The sequence below is a fragment of the Aquarana catesbeiana genome, linkage group LG01 (genome assembly GCF_042186555.1).
Source record: "Aquarana catesbeiana isolate 2022-GZ linkage group LG01, ASM4218655v1, whole genome shotgun sequence".
In the NCBI taxonomy this organism is placed as follows: domain Eukaryota; kingdom Metazoa; phylum Chordata; class Amphibia; order Anura; family Ranidae; genus Aquarana; species Aquarana catesbeiana.
In genome coordinates, this window is record NC_133324.1 from 399413586 (window position 1) to 399427783 (window position 14198).

Consider the following 14198-nt stretch of genomic DNA (forward strand, 5'->3'; position numbering starts at 1 on the left):
ACGCTCCAAACACAATTTCTACATGAATACAAACAAACCAGGTACATATTTGGCTCGGGCATTAAATTCAACTAACAAATCTTTCAAACCAATACGTTTGAAATTATCAAAAAATGTTTACACTTGTAATCCAGTTAAAATAGTCCATAAATTTCACTCACATCTCGCAACTTTATACAAGACAAACAATGAATTTAATCCTACAGAGGCTGAATCCTTCTTCTCAAAAATAACCTTACCTGAGTTATCTCAGAATCAAAAAAACAGTTTGGATGAGCCTATAACTATAGATGAAGTTGCTAACGCCATAAAAGACCTAAAACTTAACAAAAGACCAGGCCCAGACGGCTACTCGGCTTTATACTATAAAACATTCTCAGAAATACTCTCTCCCATTCTCACTGAAACTTTTAACAAACTTCTAGATGGACATTCTTTTCGGCAAGAAACACTAATGGCAATTGTTTGTATGATCCCAAAACCCCTTTCTGATGATACTTCCTGTGTGAATTATCGGCCTATCTCTCTGTTAAACCTTGATATTAAATTATTAGCAAAAATAATAGCAAAACGCCTCAGTAGCATTATAGGAAAATTAATACATAGAGATCAAGTAGGCTTCATGCCAAACAGACAGGCAGGCGATAATATACGCAGGGCAGTGTTATTGGCACATATTGCTAAAAAACGGAAAATCCCTTTATGTTTTCTATCTCTCGATATTAAGAGGGCATTTGACACAGTATCCTGGCAATATATGCAATATTCATTACAAAAATGGGGTTTTGGACCCCACTTTTTAACATGGATCAAAGCATTATATAATAAACCCAAAGCCTATATAAAATATGCTGGATACAAATCTGAAGCCTTTAATATCGAAAGAGGTACCCGACAGGGTTGCCCATTATCTCCCTTATTATTTGCCCTTATACTCGAACCCATGGCCCAATACATCAGAACAAACCAAACTATAACTGGCATTGAAGTAGGAGGTATTACACACAAATTATGTATATTTGCAGACGATATATTACTTTTTCTATCATCACCACAGGTCTCTGGTCCTAACTTAATACCAGCTCTTGATGGATTTGCAGCCCTATCCGGCCTTATGATTAATCCTAAGAAATGCCTAGTGCTTAATATTTCACTCACAAACATGGAATTGATCCCGGCTAGGGCTGCACTCCCATTCACATGGGCAGAAAAATCAATCCCATATCTTGGAATTCATTTAACAGCATCTCATTCTGACTTATTCTCAACCAATTATCCTCCTGTATTAAGACAGATCACAAATCTAATAAAACAATGGTCGCAACTTCCTTTATCCTGGATAGGGAAGATTAATGCAATCAAAATGACTATTCTACCCAAATTGCTTTATCTATTCAGAGTCCTCCCTATTCCAATTCCTTCCTATTTTTTGAGAATAGTACAAAAAAGAGCAACTTCGTTTATATGGGGCTCTTCTAAACCACGTATACCTATACACACACTACATCTTCCCAAAAATAAAGGAGGCCTGGGATACCCTAATTTTACTAACTACTACAGAGCAGCACACTTGGCCAGTCTGTCCAAATACCATGCAAAACAGGAAATCCCATTATGGGTATTTATAGAGGCTTCAGAAAATGACCCTCTATTAATATCAAATTTATTATGGCTTGATCCTAAAGACCGCTTTAAAATCCATAATCCCATAACTAAACACTTCTTATCTCTCTGGGATAAACTAAAAACCAAATATCAGTTACAATCTCCACACAATCCTCTCCTTTCTTTTATCAGAAATCCGGCATGGATCTACCCAAATTTTTTTAAAGCTTGGACAACATCAGGCATTCAGACACTAAATGACTTCATAGCATCTAAATCATTCCTTTCATTCCCATCGCTTAGAGAAAAATATGATCTACCAAACTCTGAGATATTTAGATATCTCCAAATCAAAAATTTCTATACACCATTCCTAAAGGGGGATACACCATTATCCCAATTATCCATTTTTGAATCAATCTGTACAAAAGATCCATTTGCTAAAGGTACAGTTTCATCACTTTATAATCAATTATATGGAGTAGCAAATCTTAATAGACCCTCTTACGTTCAGAGGTGGGAGGAGGACCTGGGACGAACTTTAGAAGACACAGACTGGTCTAACATATGGCTCACATCTAAGTCATCTTCACCCAACATCTTAGCACTGGAGACAAATTATAAAGTCCTAACTCGCTGGTACCTTGTACCCGCTAGAGTGGCAAAATATTCACCTAATACCTCAGCTCTTTGTTTTCGAGGATGCCCAGAAATAGGCACATATTTACACATATGGTGGATGTGCCCAGTAATCCAAACCTTCTGGAAGGAAGTCTTCGTGATTGCATCTAAAATATTTAAAAAAATAATACAACCAGATCCATATTTAACTTTACTTAATCTAAAACCGGAATGGTTAACACTCTCTCAATTCAAACTTATGATCCAACTAATAACGGCTGCAAAACAAACAGTGGCCAAGGCATGGAAATCTCCTACATTGGTACTAGCAGAAACAATTCACAGAATGAATAATACAATGTCCCATGCTAAGATGGTAGCCATCGATCAAAATCAAATTCCAAAATTTGAAAAACTTTGGCATCCTTGGATAAAACAACAGTTCCTGTCAAACTTCAATGACTCTGTCCTGTTGCCATGGTAACAGATTAAATGACTTACAGAGACACCCATTCTAAGGCTTCAAAGAGAACTAAAAAGAATAATAAACTGACGAGCGGGACAACCTTGTGGACCATACCTCTACCTTTCAACCCTTTTTCTTCTTTCTCTTTCCTTTTCTCCACCTTACGATTAAAGCTCATTATCAGAATTTATTTGACCTATATACACTCTACTTGTAAACAATATGTATAGTAGGTATAAATCATTTAAATACCTACAAAAGTAACTAAGGAAATGATATATATCTTTAATTTAGGTTTACGTGAACCCAATGTTTAATATTTGAAATTTCATGATATTTACCTATATAAACCCTACTGTAAAACAATGAGCTTACTTTATAGATCCTTGTAAACTTACTTTATGTATCTTTATAACATTGTATACTCAATAAACTTCTTTTGACAAGGAAAATAAAAATGAAAGGCAAAACATTTGTGTATAGATATATAAAAACACTTTAACTAGTTTATTATTTTACTTTTGGATTATTCAGTCAGCTCTTCACTATCTTCTAAGACAACAATAGAAGCAGTGAATCCAGATCAGTGCATTCTCTGTAAAACTTTGGAAGACCTAAAATGTGGGGATGGCCTGTAACGTTGCTTCAGGCACTGGATCCTACATGGACACTGACCTCGGCACTTGGTGCCGTGCATGTAGATGGCCACAGGGCACTTTACAGATCAAGGACCTTAGTCCATTCTATGGAACCCCGACCTTGAAGAACCCTTCTGGAGTATGCCCACTGTGATGGGCGAAGCTTGGACTGTAGTTAGGAACCAGCCACACAGACAGGTAAGGCAGGGTCACCCTGTTTCTCTGACTGTTACTGTAGTCCCTCAACAAGTATGAGACATAATATCTCCATTATGGAACACTAATTTTGTGTATCTTGAATAATATACATTTGGATGTCTAGACTGTCAGGACAATGGAACAGTGTTTGAAATGTATTCTCCTATACAGTGTAAAATTTTTAAACTTGGCACTAAAATTAAATCACTCAGAGCTAAGTTTCAGCTGGATGACCAGGTGTTACATCACACTATAGGTTATACATTTTACCACCACTTACGCCTAGAGCCCTTTATAAGATAATCAGACATTACCTCCTGCCCTTTTGTCACAAGGACTTTGCTACAAGACGGTCTACACCTGCGTTCTCCTTCTTGGAGATGCTTATCCTATTTCTAAACTCTACTCCATAAATACCCCAAAGGGGTGTACCCTCACTGATAGCATTGGTGGAAACCGAGCTCAAGGGATCAGTTTTCAAATTACAATTATTGTGAAAAACTGTAATCTGAGCCAATAACTATGCTACCGTACACAATGTATAGAAATGGAAGGGACAGAAAGGTAACCAACAGTCATCATAGAGATTCCAGCCAAGGTATTTAGAAGGTACCGACGATGACCCTGGGTACCAAAAAACGCTAGAAAAGAGATAAGAAAGAAAAAAAGGACAACAGAAGTGGCCAAGTAGAGAAGACACACTGCCCCCACCGAACACTAAAACATACATTAAGGCACAAAGGAAATCTGCTGGTATCGTGCCCAGGGTTCCCATGTCTTCAAACTTCTTAACAGTATCTTGAAGGACACTTGCAAGTTTTTTGTGTAACATTATCCACATAATGTTTTTCTTTGCCTATGTAAGAGATACAAAGGTTTGCTTCCAAGATTTGGCAATAGTATTTTAGCGTCCAACAAGATGAAGAAGATCAAGCGTTGTAAACTATTAGGTATAAGCTCAACCAGGACATTCAGAAGGGCAATTTGGGGTGTTTGTAGAATGGACACACCTGTAACTCACACTTGTAACTATGCAACAGAACAAAGATATCATTCCAAAAGCTACAAATCCTAGGACGCTCCCACGATACATAGATCCCAACAGGTTACATTCTTGCCAGTCTTATGGGGACTAAATCTGATGTTACAGTTTTACGCCCTATGCTTGCCAGAGGAACGTTCAAAAATTCCCTTCTTCAGGATCATCTACCTCCTTAAAACACCAAACACCTATGCAGGCTTCAACTGCTAAGCTTAAATTCAGCCCTTCATTTCAGCGCAAGATTTGGAACACAAAATTCATCAAGTCTAACCCAAAGCTCTATTCCCAATGAAAGGGCGTCCTCACTCCTAGAAATGGTGTTGGTGGTGGTAGGGGGGGACGGGCGGGGCGGCATTTGTTATAGTTTGGTTTCTCTTGAACACAGACATCCCAGACTTGTGTGTTCAATTAGTGGTTGAACCCACAGGTACAAAATAGGGTTCAAAACGGTACCCCCTTGCTGTGTCCTTCTTTCAAACCAGTCAAAATCTCAAGGTCAGTTAGGTGTGCTGAACGCCATTAACCATCTTTTGTTCCAGGAATTAGTCTACCTTAGGAGAATAGGTTCAAAATATTCTATTCATACCTGTTCTCAGTACCAAAACCCAATGGGGTATTCATCCTACCCTGGACCTAAAATTCCTAATTAAGTACTTACAAGTTTTTAATGGAATCTGTAACTTCAGTTATTGCCTCTCTAAGACTAGGGCAATACCTAGCATCAGTAAACATCCAAGAATCCTCAACCTGCCTATGCTCCTTATCCAACCAAGCAAGAAACTCCCTAGTTTGGTGGATTTATAACTCAGCCTTAGCATTGGGGAAGTCTTTTCTACCATACCACTGGAAGGTAATAACAACAGATGCCAGTCTCTCGGGGTGTAGGAGAGTGTTCCAATCTCTCCCCATCGATATCTTGGAGCTCAGAGCAAATAAAAATGACTCTGCAACACTGGACCCCCTTATTTGGGGACACCTGATCAGGGTTCACTCAAACAATGTCATGGCTATGGCCTACTTCAATCCCAAATGGGGCACGAGGAGTTGTGCAGCCTCATTATCTTATAGACGATGCCTATTGTCTCCACTGTCCACATCCCAGGAGTAGACAAATGGAATGCAGATCATTGCTTTGATTAAGGGGAATGGGCCTTTCACCCCGACATCTTCGACCTGAGTTGTCAGAGATGGGGGACTCCAGATGTGGATATCCTGGCTTTCAGGTTCAACACATTACCTTTGTTTGTGGCCAGGACCAAGGATCTTCTAGCACTGGCATTGGATGCTCTGATAATTTCCTAGTCTCAGTTCAGGCTAATCCATGTCATTCCTCAAGTATAAATTCTGCCTTGACTGCTCTGCAAAATAGAACAAAAGAAGAATTTGATAATTCTCATTGCACCAAATTGGCCCAGAAGAACTGGTACACAGACATACTCAAACTTCCAAATCAGACAGGCCAGCAATCTCAGGGCCCCCTGTTGCATTCCGCTTCTCACAGGCCTTAAACTGCATGACTGTTGAAGCCCAAGTATTGAGGGACACTGGAGTCTTTGAGTCTCTCATTCCCACATTGTTGAAAGCAAGGAAAGCAACTTCCAGACAGATCTACTGTATCTTGAAATCCTTCTTTGGTGTGAATACAGGCATTCCAATCCAAGAGATCACTTGCATTATGGCCTTCCTACAATCAGGACTTGACCAGAATGTGGCCTTTAATACGCTTAAGGGACAGGCTTCAACCTTGTCTGAGTTACTGGCTCTCTTGTAAGGAGTCATTCCTCACAATTACAAGGCTGTCTTGCGCCCAGGATCATCATTTCTTCCCAAAGTGGTGTCAGCTTCCACCTCAGTGAAGACATAGTCCTTCCTTCAATGTGCCCTACTCCAAAGCACCTAAAGGAGATTGCTCTTTACTGTCTGTACGTCTACCTCAAAGCTACAGCCTCTCAGGAAGCAGCACTCCATTATCATTTTACCCCCAGGACCTTGCAAGGGACATCCTGCTTCAAGATCTACCATCGCTTGGAGGAAAAGATTATCTCAAGAGCCTACACCCTGAAGGACACATGTGCTCACTCTGCCAGATTAGTAGGTGTTTTCTGGGCATTCTGATATCAGGCCTCTGTTGCCTAGCTTTGTAAGGCTGCCACCTGGTTCTCTGTGTATACCTTTTCAAAGTTCTACCAGGTGGACATCCAATCAGCTTTTGGCATCAAGATTCTTGCAGCAGCACAATGAGTTGGATCTGTTGACACTTGTTATTGTTGGGCCTGTTTGCACAGTCCTGTTTGCCTTGTGTCTATGAATTTCAAGCCTGTGTTCTGTACTTTATCATTAAGATAAAAGTAACTTTGACTTGAATTCTATATCTTGGAGTACAGTACTGGATGCAGGACACCCTCCCCTCTGTCCTGGTATTAATCTGAATTGGTTAGTACACAACTGAGGACAAAGTGTGGGAAACATCCAGAGGGCACTAGCTTTGCTAGTGTCCAATCACTTAAAGGTAGCAGTCTATAACCCAGGGTCTGCATATCAAACCATTGTCCTGTACTGTACTTCAAGATATGGAATAAACAAGTAAGTCAAAATTCCTCTTTCTGTTTACAGCAATACCTGTGACTATCCTGCAGGTAGGTAAAGCTGCTTAGTCATTGTGGTTACTTCTATATATTATATCTAGTCCTTTTATGCATCAATGGAATTGCTACTTGAAATGCATTTTCATGCAGTAAAAAACATGGATTTTACTGCATGAAAAACCTTAAAGTGTAAGCATAATCTTAAACCACCTAACAGTGACAAACAGGAACATTTGTGGGCTTGAATTTTGTACTCCTGCTGTGCCAGGTTGATAAGGGCTCCATGTTATATTTTTATTTTCATTACCAACATAGAGAATGCAACAACAGCAGTGTGAACACCCCTGTTGTGACATGTGGAGTGAGATGGGACCATAAATGATAACTCCGTCAGGGGGAAATACCTTAACCACTTGCCTACTGGGCACCTTCACCTGCTTCCTGCCCAGGCCAATTTTCAGTTTTCAGAGCTGTTGCACTTTGAATGACAATTTTGTGGTCATGGAACACTTTCTTTTGAGACAGAGCTTTCTTTTGGTGGTATTTAATCCCCACTGGGTTTTTTACTTTTTCTAAACAAAAAAAAAAGTTTTTCGTAGTTTCTGTTATAAAATTTTGTAGATAAGTAATTTTTCTCCTTTACTGATGTGTGCTGGTGAGGCTGCACTGATGGGCACTGATATGCTTCAATGGTGGGCACTGATATTCTGCACTGATAGACTGCACTGGTGGGCACTGATATGCTGCACTGGTGGGCACTAATAGGCTGCATTGATGAGGCGACACTGATGGGCAATGATATGTGTCACTGATAGGCGGCATTGATGGGCGGCACTGATGGGCACTGATATACAGCACTGATGGGCATTGCTAATGGGCACTGATTGGCAGCACTGGTGGGCACTGATTGGCACAGATTGGCAGCACTGGTGGGCACTATTGGGGCTGCGCTGTTAATCAGGACACTGATGATCCTTGCCCTGAGTGTCAGTGCAGATGTCCCTTGTGTGGATTTGCCGCTTTTTGACTGTCAGCGTGAGGGAAGAATTGCCAATAACCATCAAATCCTGTTTACACCTGTAAACAGCTGTGATTAGACACAGCTGATCATGTGGTAAAGAGCCGCCGTGATTGTCGCTTTACCCCGATCTGTGATCAATTGTGTCCGAAGGACGCAGCGATCACTGACCACTGCCGATACATAAGACGGCCTCCTGGCAAAGTGCGGCTGTGCTGTGGACGTCATTTGGCTATAGCACGGTCGTGAAGGAGTTAAAGCCCAACTTGACTGATTTTTTTTTTTTATGTTCAAAGCCAACATAAAAACAACTAGTTTGTCTGCAATACTGACATTCAGTCCCCCGCAGTAAATTTATTTTTTGACATTTTTTTCATTCACTGGATATACTGCACTGTGAGTTCAGGGTATCCTTTCCACCTCCTACCAAAGGGGCATCACCACAGCACCCTGAATTCACAGTGTAGCAGTGCAGAAACGTAATTTCTGCTTTATTGAGGACCGCCCATCTTGGAGAAAAGGCTCTCTATTTGTCCTGGTGACCTTTATCACTGAAAGTGAAAGAAGGTCCCAAATTTTAAGTGGTCGCCAGAACAGGAATAAAGGGTAAATCTTCCAATTGGCACACTAGTTCTGGTGACCGTGGTTTGGAGGGATTTCCAAGGGACAAGAAGGGAAATCTCCGCAGTGGCACACAGATGGCAAAAAAACCCTACCCTTACTCTATCCAAAATGAAAATGTTTTGCCTTCAGTTTTACCGTAAGTCTGCAGGAAATGTGAGAAACCATCAGCTAACTGAAGCTCACCAAATGATACCTGTACCTAAAATATGAGTTTTCTCTAGAAGTGCCCTTTAATGGTAGACTGGTCAAGTTTATGTCACAAGTCTGCTTTAAAAAGATGGTTCTCCTAGCTGCTATCTTCTGCTTATCTTGATATAAATGGATGAATGAAGAATAAAAATAAAAATCATCGAGAAGAGGGATATACAGTGTGTTCTGTCTGGATGATTGTTCCGCTTGTCTAGAAGTCATAGAATATGTATTATTATGTCCTCCAGCCTGCAGATTTATGCTAAAAGTATCATAGTGTTTCTGACAGCTCATGTGTGACATAAATAGAAGCCATATTTCTTGGTGCAGGTAATATAAAAGATTTTCTTTCTCCTCACATATTGCTGATAGAGCTATATCTCTTTGGTGTCACAGCAATTTGAGATTCTGATGGCAACATATTGTTTATGGGTCAATGATTTTGTCTTTAATAGTAGCTTGGAACAGTATAGCAGAGGTTAATTAAGTATGTCTATCAACGTGGACAGATATAGATGTTTCCTCTCAAAGCCACGCCAGCATTTGCAATGATTCAAGCTCGTGTCTGGTGTTTTTTTTCTTTTCCTTAGTGCCGCAGTACGTGATTCAAGTTTATAATAGACAGCAAGAGTTTCCAGTAAGCTGTTTTATTGTCCTGGAAACTTCTGCTGTGATTCAACTTTTTAGGCAACTGAGAGTAATATAGATTATTTTTTGCTAAGAAGCAGAACACTTTTATTTTAACAGTCTTTTTATTGTGCTGTAAGTTACCTTGACTATAAATTTGCACAATTCCAGCTCATAGAATTTCTTATTTCTAGGGTAGCCAATGTAATTATAGCTCTGCCAAACCCATTTGCGTTTTTTTGTTTTGCTAATTTACAGTTTTACCCTCCCTTAGCAACCCAGAGAGTATTTTTGGCACAGGAGTTAATGGGGATGTATAATGGTTCAATATATAATTATATCATTTCTTTGTTAAATTGTATGGCCAAGACAAAAAAAACTTACATGCAAAGAAAGTTTTTCTCTTTTTTTTGTGTCAGGTGAATATGAACTATTGCATATGAATATTATACAGTTTTAAATCCAACCAGCAGATGGCGCTTAGGCTCATTTTCACATATTTTCCTGTCTCTTTTGCTTCTCTGTTGTAAGAGTCCTGGTTACAAAAGTTCAAAGAGTGACTGAGTGTTACAGCATTAAACCCTAAAGCAAGCATTTATTATATTGGAGCTTACCAATTTTTAGATGTGATGGCTGCATTCATTTTCTTTTTTAGGCTTTCTTTCTTCTATTTTCATCTGGTGATCCAGCCAGTAAGTCAATTGTTTTTTAAAAGACCAAGCTCTCTTTAAGATGTATCAGTTTACAGGAATGAAACAAACCATTTAACCATGATAGGGGTCCTTACAATGATCAGCTTTAATTTATGTAAAACCTTTATCCCAAAAGGAAAAAAAATGTTTGCTGTAACTGCATATTTCTAGGAATTCAGGTACATTGTAAAAAGTGAAGGCATGCTATGAGTGAAGTCCAAAGGGAGCATAACATACTCTGGACTTATCTCTATTATTTACATCTGATGTGTTTAGTGCTCTGCCAGAGAGAGAAACTTTGATCCAAACTATTCCATTGTAGCTCTGGCTGTATGTTTAGGGTCGTTATCCAGCTAAAAAGTGAACCTCCACTCCAGTCTCAAGTCTTTTGCAGACTCTATAGGTTTTCTTCTAAGATTGCCCTGAATTTGGCTCCATCCATCTTCCCATCAACTCTAACCAGCTTCCCTGTCTTTGCTGAAGAAAAGCATCCCCACAACATGATGCTGCCACCACCATGTTTCACAGTGGGGATGGTGTGTTCAGGGTGATGTGCAGTGTTAGTTTTCTGCCACACATAGCGTTTTACTTTTAGACCAAAAAGTTCAATTTTGGTCTCATCTGACCAGAGTACCTTCTTCCACATGATTGTTGTGCCCCCACATGGCTTCTTGCAAACTGCAGTGCAATTGGGACTTCTTATGGATTTCTTTCAACAATGGCTTTCTTCTTGCCACTCTTCCATAAAGGCCAGATTTGTGGAGTGCACAATGAATAATTGTCCTGTGGACAGATTCTCCTACCTGAGCTGTGGATCTCTGCAGCTTCTCCAGAGCTTTTGCCAGTTTCCAATTATCTGAAGGTAGCAGCAAATAATCCAAGGTCTTTGCTGTCCTGTGCCTTGTACTGCACTCCAAAATATGGAATTTACTGGCGAGTCAAAATTACCCATTTTTACCTTGGTAAATATATGTGTTTTGATGCTAAAAGTTTCTTTGGTCATGCTCTGACGCTGCTTCAGATAGATGAATATGAATACGGAATGCATTTTGCAAAAGGTGAAACATCACTGCAAAGACAGCAAGACTTGATAAGCAGATCTGGGGCATGATATTATCACGATATTCTACACACCATTTTTTAAAAACCAGGCAAAGGTGACAATTTGTAAGTTTGGACATGCATGTTGGGGCCTAATTGCTGTTAGGTATAATATTGCTTTTAAAAAGCCAGTTGATAAATTGTAATAAGTGTTTTACATCTGTGCAGATGAAAAGTGCTGACAACCGTTTGGCAGGACACAGTACAAGCTCACAATACAGAATGCATTCTTACTATCCTTCATACCTGGGGCAGGGTGTGCCCACTCCTGCCTGTGTTCCACCATTCTTCACATTTGAGGAAAACCCAAACTTCGCAGAGGTCAAGTCAAGTGGTAAGTTTTTGATCATTATATAAAACATTGTAAATGATATAAGGTACCTCAGTTTAAAGCTAAATTGACTTTTGATTCTAGGGAAAAAAGTCTCTGGGCAACAAGTACAATTTTTTGGAGGCATTATAAAAAGCACCAATGTGAAAGGTCCATTCAATTGTTTTCATTAAGTCTACTGCAGCCAGATGTGGTTCTAATTAGGATTACAACCTCTTGCCACATTCTTTACTGGACAAACTTCTGCTTTTGTTCCAAGCTTGTGGTAGGATCAGAGAGGGGATAGTGCTAGAACCAGTGAAGACACCAGACTGCATTTTGATAGTATTCTTATCTTTAAAATAACTATTATCTATAGAGATTTAGCTAGCAGGACATACATGTACAGGTGGTAAATACCAATAAAAATTAGCGACATTCACCAGGTAGTCTTTGTCCTCATTGACCTGATTAAGTTTAAAGGCAAACTTTTCATTAGCCAGAACATTCTTTGATCATGGACTATGCAAAGAGTGCCTGTAATATTGTAGAAAAGACAAAAGTATGGGTGTTGTACTGTAAATATGAGTCTTTAAATTTAGGATGTTCAGGCTCTCATTCCATGTCATACTTCAGGATGGATTTTTTCATTAAGCCTGACGATTAATGGTTTGACCTGCTGAACTGGCCAAGATTTGAACTGTGTATGGCCGGCCTTACTTTGCCAGCTGTTTGTTGCCCCCAAAATTTTTTGAGATGTGTTGTTGCCATCAATTTCAAAATGACATTATTTTTTCTTAAAATGGTACATTTAAACATTTGATATGTTTTTTATTGTGAACAAAATATGGGTTTATGAGATTTGCAAATCATTGCATTCTGTTTTTTATGTAGATTTTACACAACACACCACTGTAAACCCCCCCCCCCCCCCCCAATCAGTGGTAAATGGTTTGTCGCAACCTTCTAAATTTCTTTGACACAGGCATAGTATTCATAGACCATTGGTTATGGGCCCATACCTTCAGTTCAGCTGAGTGGACACTGGCAAAGCTCTAAAGCTCTAGAGCAGGGGTCTCAAACTTGTAGCCCTCCAGCTCTTGAGGAACTACAAGTCCCATAATTTCTCTGCCTGTGGGAGTCATGCTTGTAACTTTCCTCCTTGCAATGCCTCATGGGACTTGTAGTTCCGCAACAGCTGGAGGGCCACCAGTTTGAGACTCCTGCTCTAGAGAAAGTTTTTTTTTTAAACTTCTGAGTGTTTCAGTGAGCACTGTTGGGGCCATAATCCGGAAGTGGAAAGAACATAATTTCACCATAAACTGACCATGACCACGTGTTCCTCACAAGATTCCTGACAGGAGTGAAAATGATCAGAAGAGTTAACCAAGAGCCAAGGACAACTTGAAGATAGTTTTAGAAAGACCTGGAATTAGCAGGTTCAATTGTTTCAAAGAAAACAATAAGTAATGCACTCAACCGCTATGGCCTGTATGCACGCTCACTACGCAAGACTCAATTGCTGAAGAAAAAGCAGGTTGAAGCTTGTTTAAAGTTTACTGCACAACATGTAGACAAGCCTGTGAAATACTGGGAGAATATAGTCTGATCAGGTGAGACCAAAATTGAACTCTTTGGATGCCATAATACACACCATGTTTGGAGGTCAAATACATCACCCCAAAAACACCATACCAACAGTGAAGTTTGGAGGTGGGAACATCATGGCGTGGGGCTGTTTCTCAGCATATTGTACTGGCAAACTTCATATCATTGAAGGAAGGACAAATGGAAAAATGTACCAAGACATTCTTGATAAAATCTGCTGCCATCTACCAGGATGATGAAGATGAAATGAGGGTGGACTGTTCAGCAAGAAAATGATCTCAAACACAAAGCCAAGGAAACTCTCAGTTGGTTTTAAAGAAAGAAAATAAAGCTTCTAGAATGGCCCAGCCATTCACCTGACTTGAATTCAATAGAAAATCTATGAAGAAAAACTTAAATATCAGAGTTCATAGAAATGGCCCACAGAACCTTCAAGATTTGAAGACTGTTTGTGTGGAAGAATGGGCCAAAATCACACCTCAAATAAAAGAAAAAAAGGTGCCTCTAAGTGCAGAATTAAAACTTTTAATATCCCCAAACAAGATTAAAAACCCTTACAGAATCAAGGATAAGAAGAGGCATAACATGGATGTTAGAGGCGCCTTTTTTTATTTTATTTGTTTTCTATTAGAGATTGCTTCCCTCTATGAGTGCAGCCCTAAGTGTTTGAAGACCACTTCATCCATCCAACAAAGACACTAACTGCCTGGTCCTGACATTCTGAGCGCCCTTGACATACGTTTAAACCAAAATCACACCTCAGCAATGCATGCGACTAGTTTCTCCATACAGGAGGCGTCTTGAAGCTGTTATTACCAACAGAGGATTTTGTTTAAAGTATTAAATACATTTCAGTTAGCATGTTCAATACTTT

At 39.6% G+C, this 14198-nt stretch overlaps 1 protein-coding gene across 1 annotated transcript in view; it reads left to right on the forward strand.

The window, feature by feature from the left end:
- The window catches only part of DMRT1 (doublesex and mab-3 related transcription factor 1), a 165454-nt gene that overhangs the window by 91675 nt on the left and 59581 nt on the right, over positions 1–14198 (forward strand). Inside the window, exon 4 of the mRNA XM_073634890.1 lies at positions 11575–11740. Within this exon, the coding sequence (XP_073490991.1) occupies positions 11575–11740 (166 nt within the window). The remainder of the gene's footprint in view (positions 1–11574; positions 11741–14198) is intronic.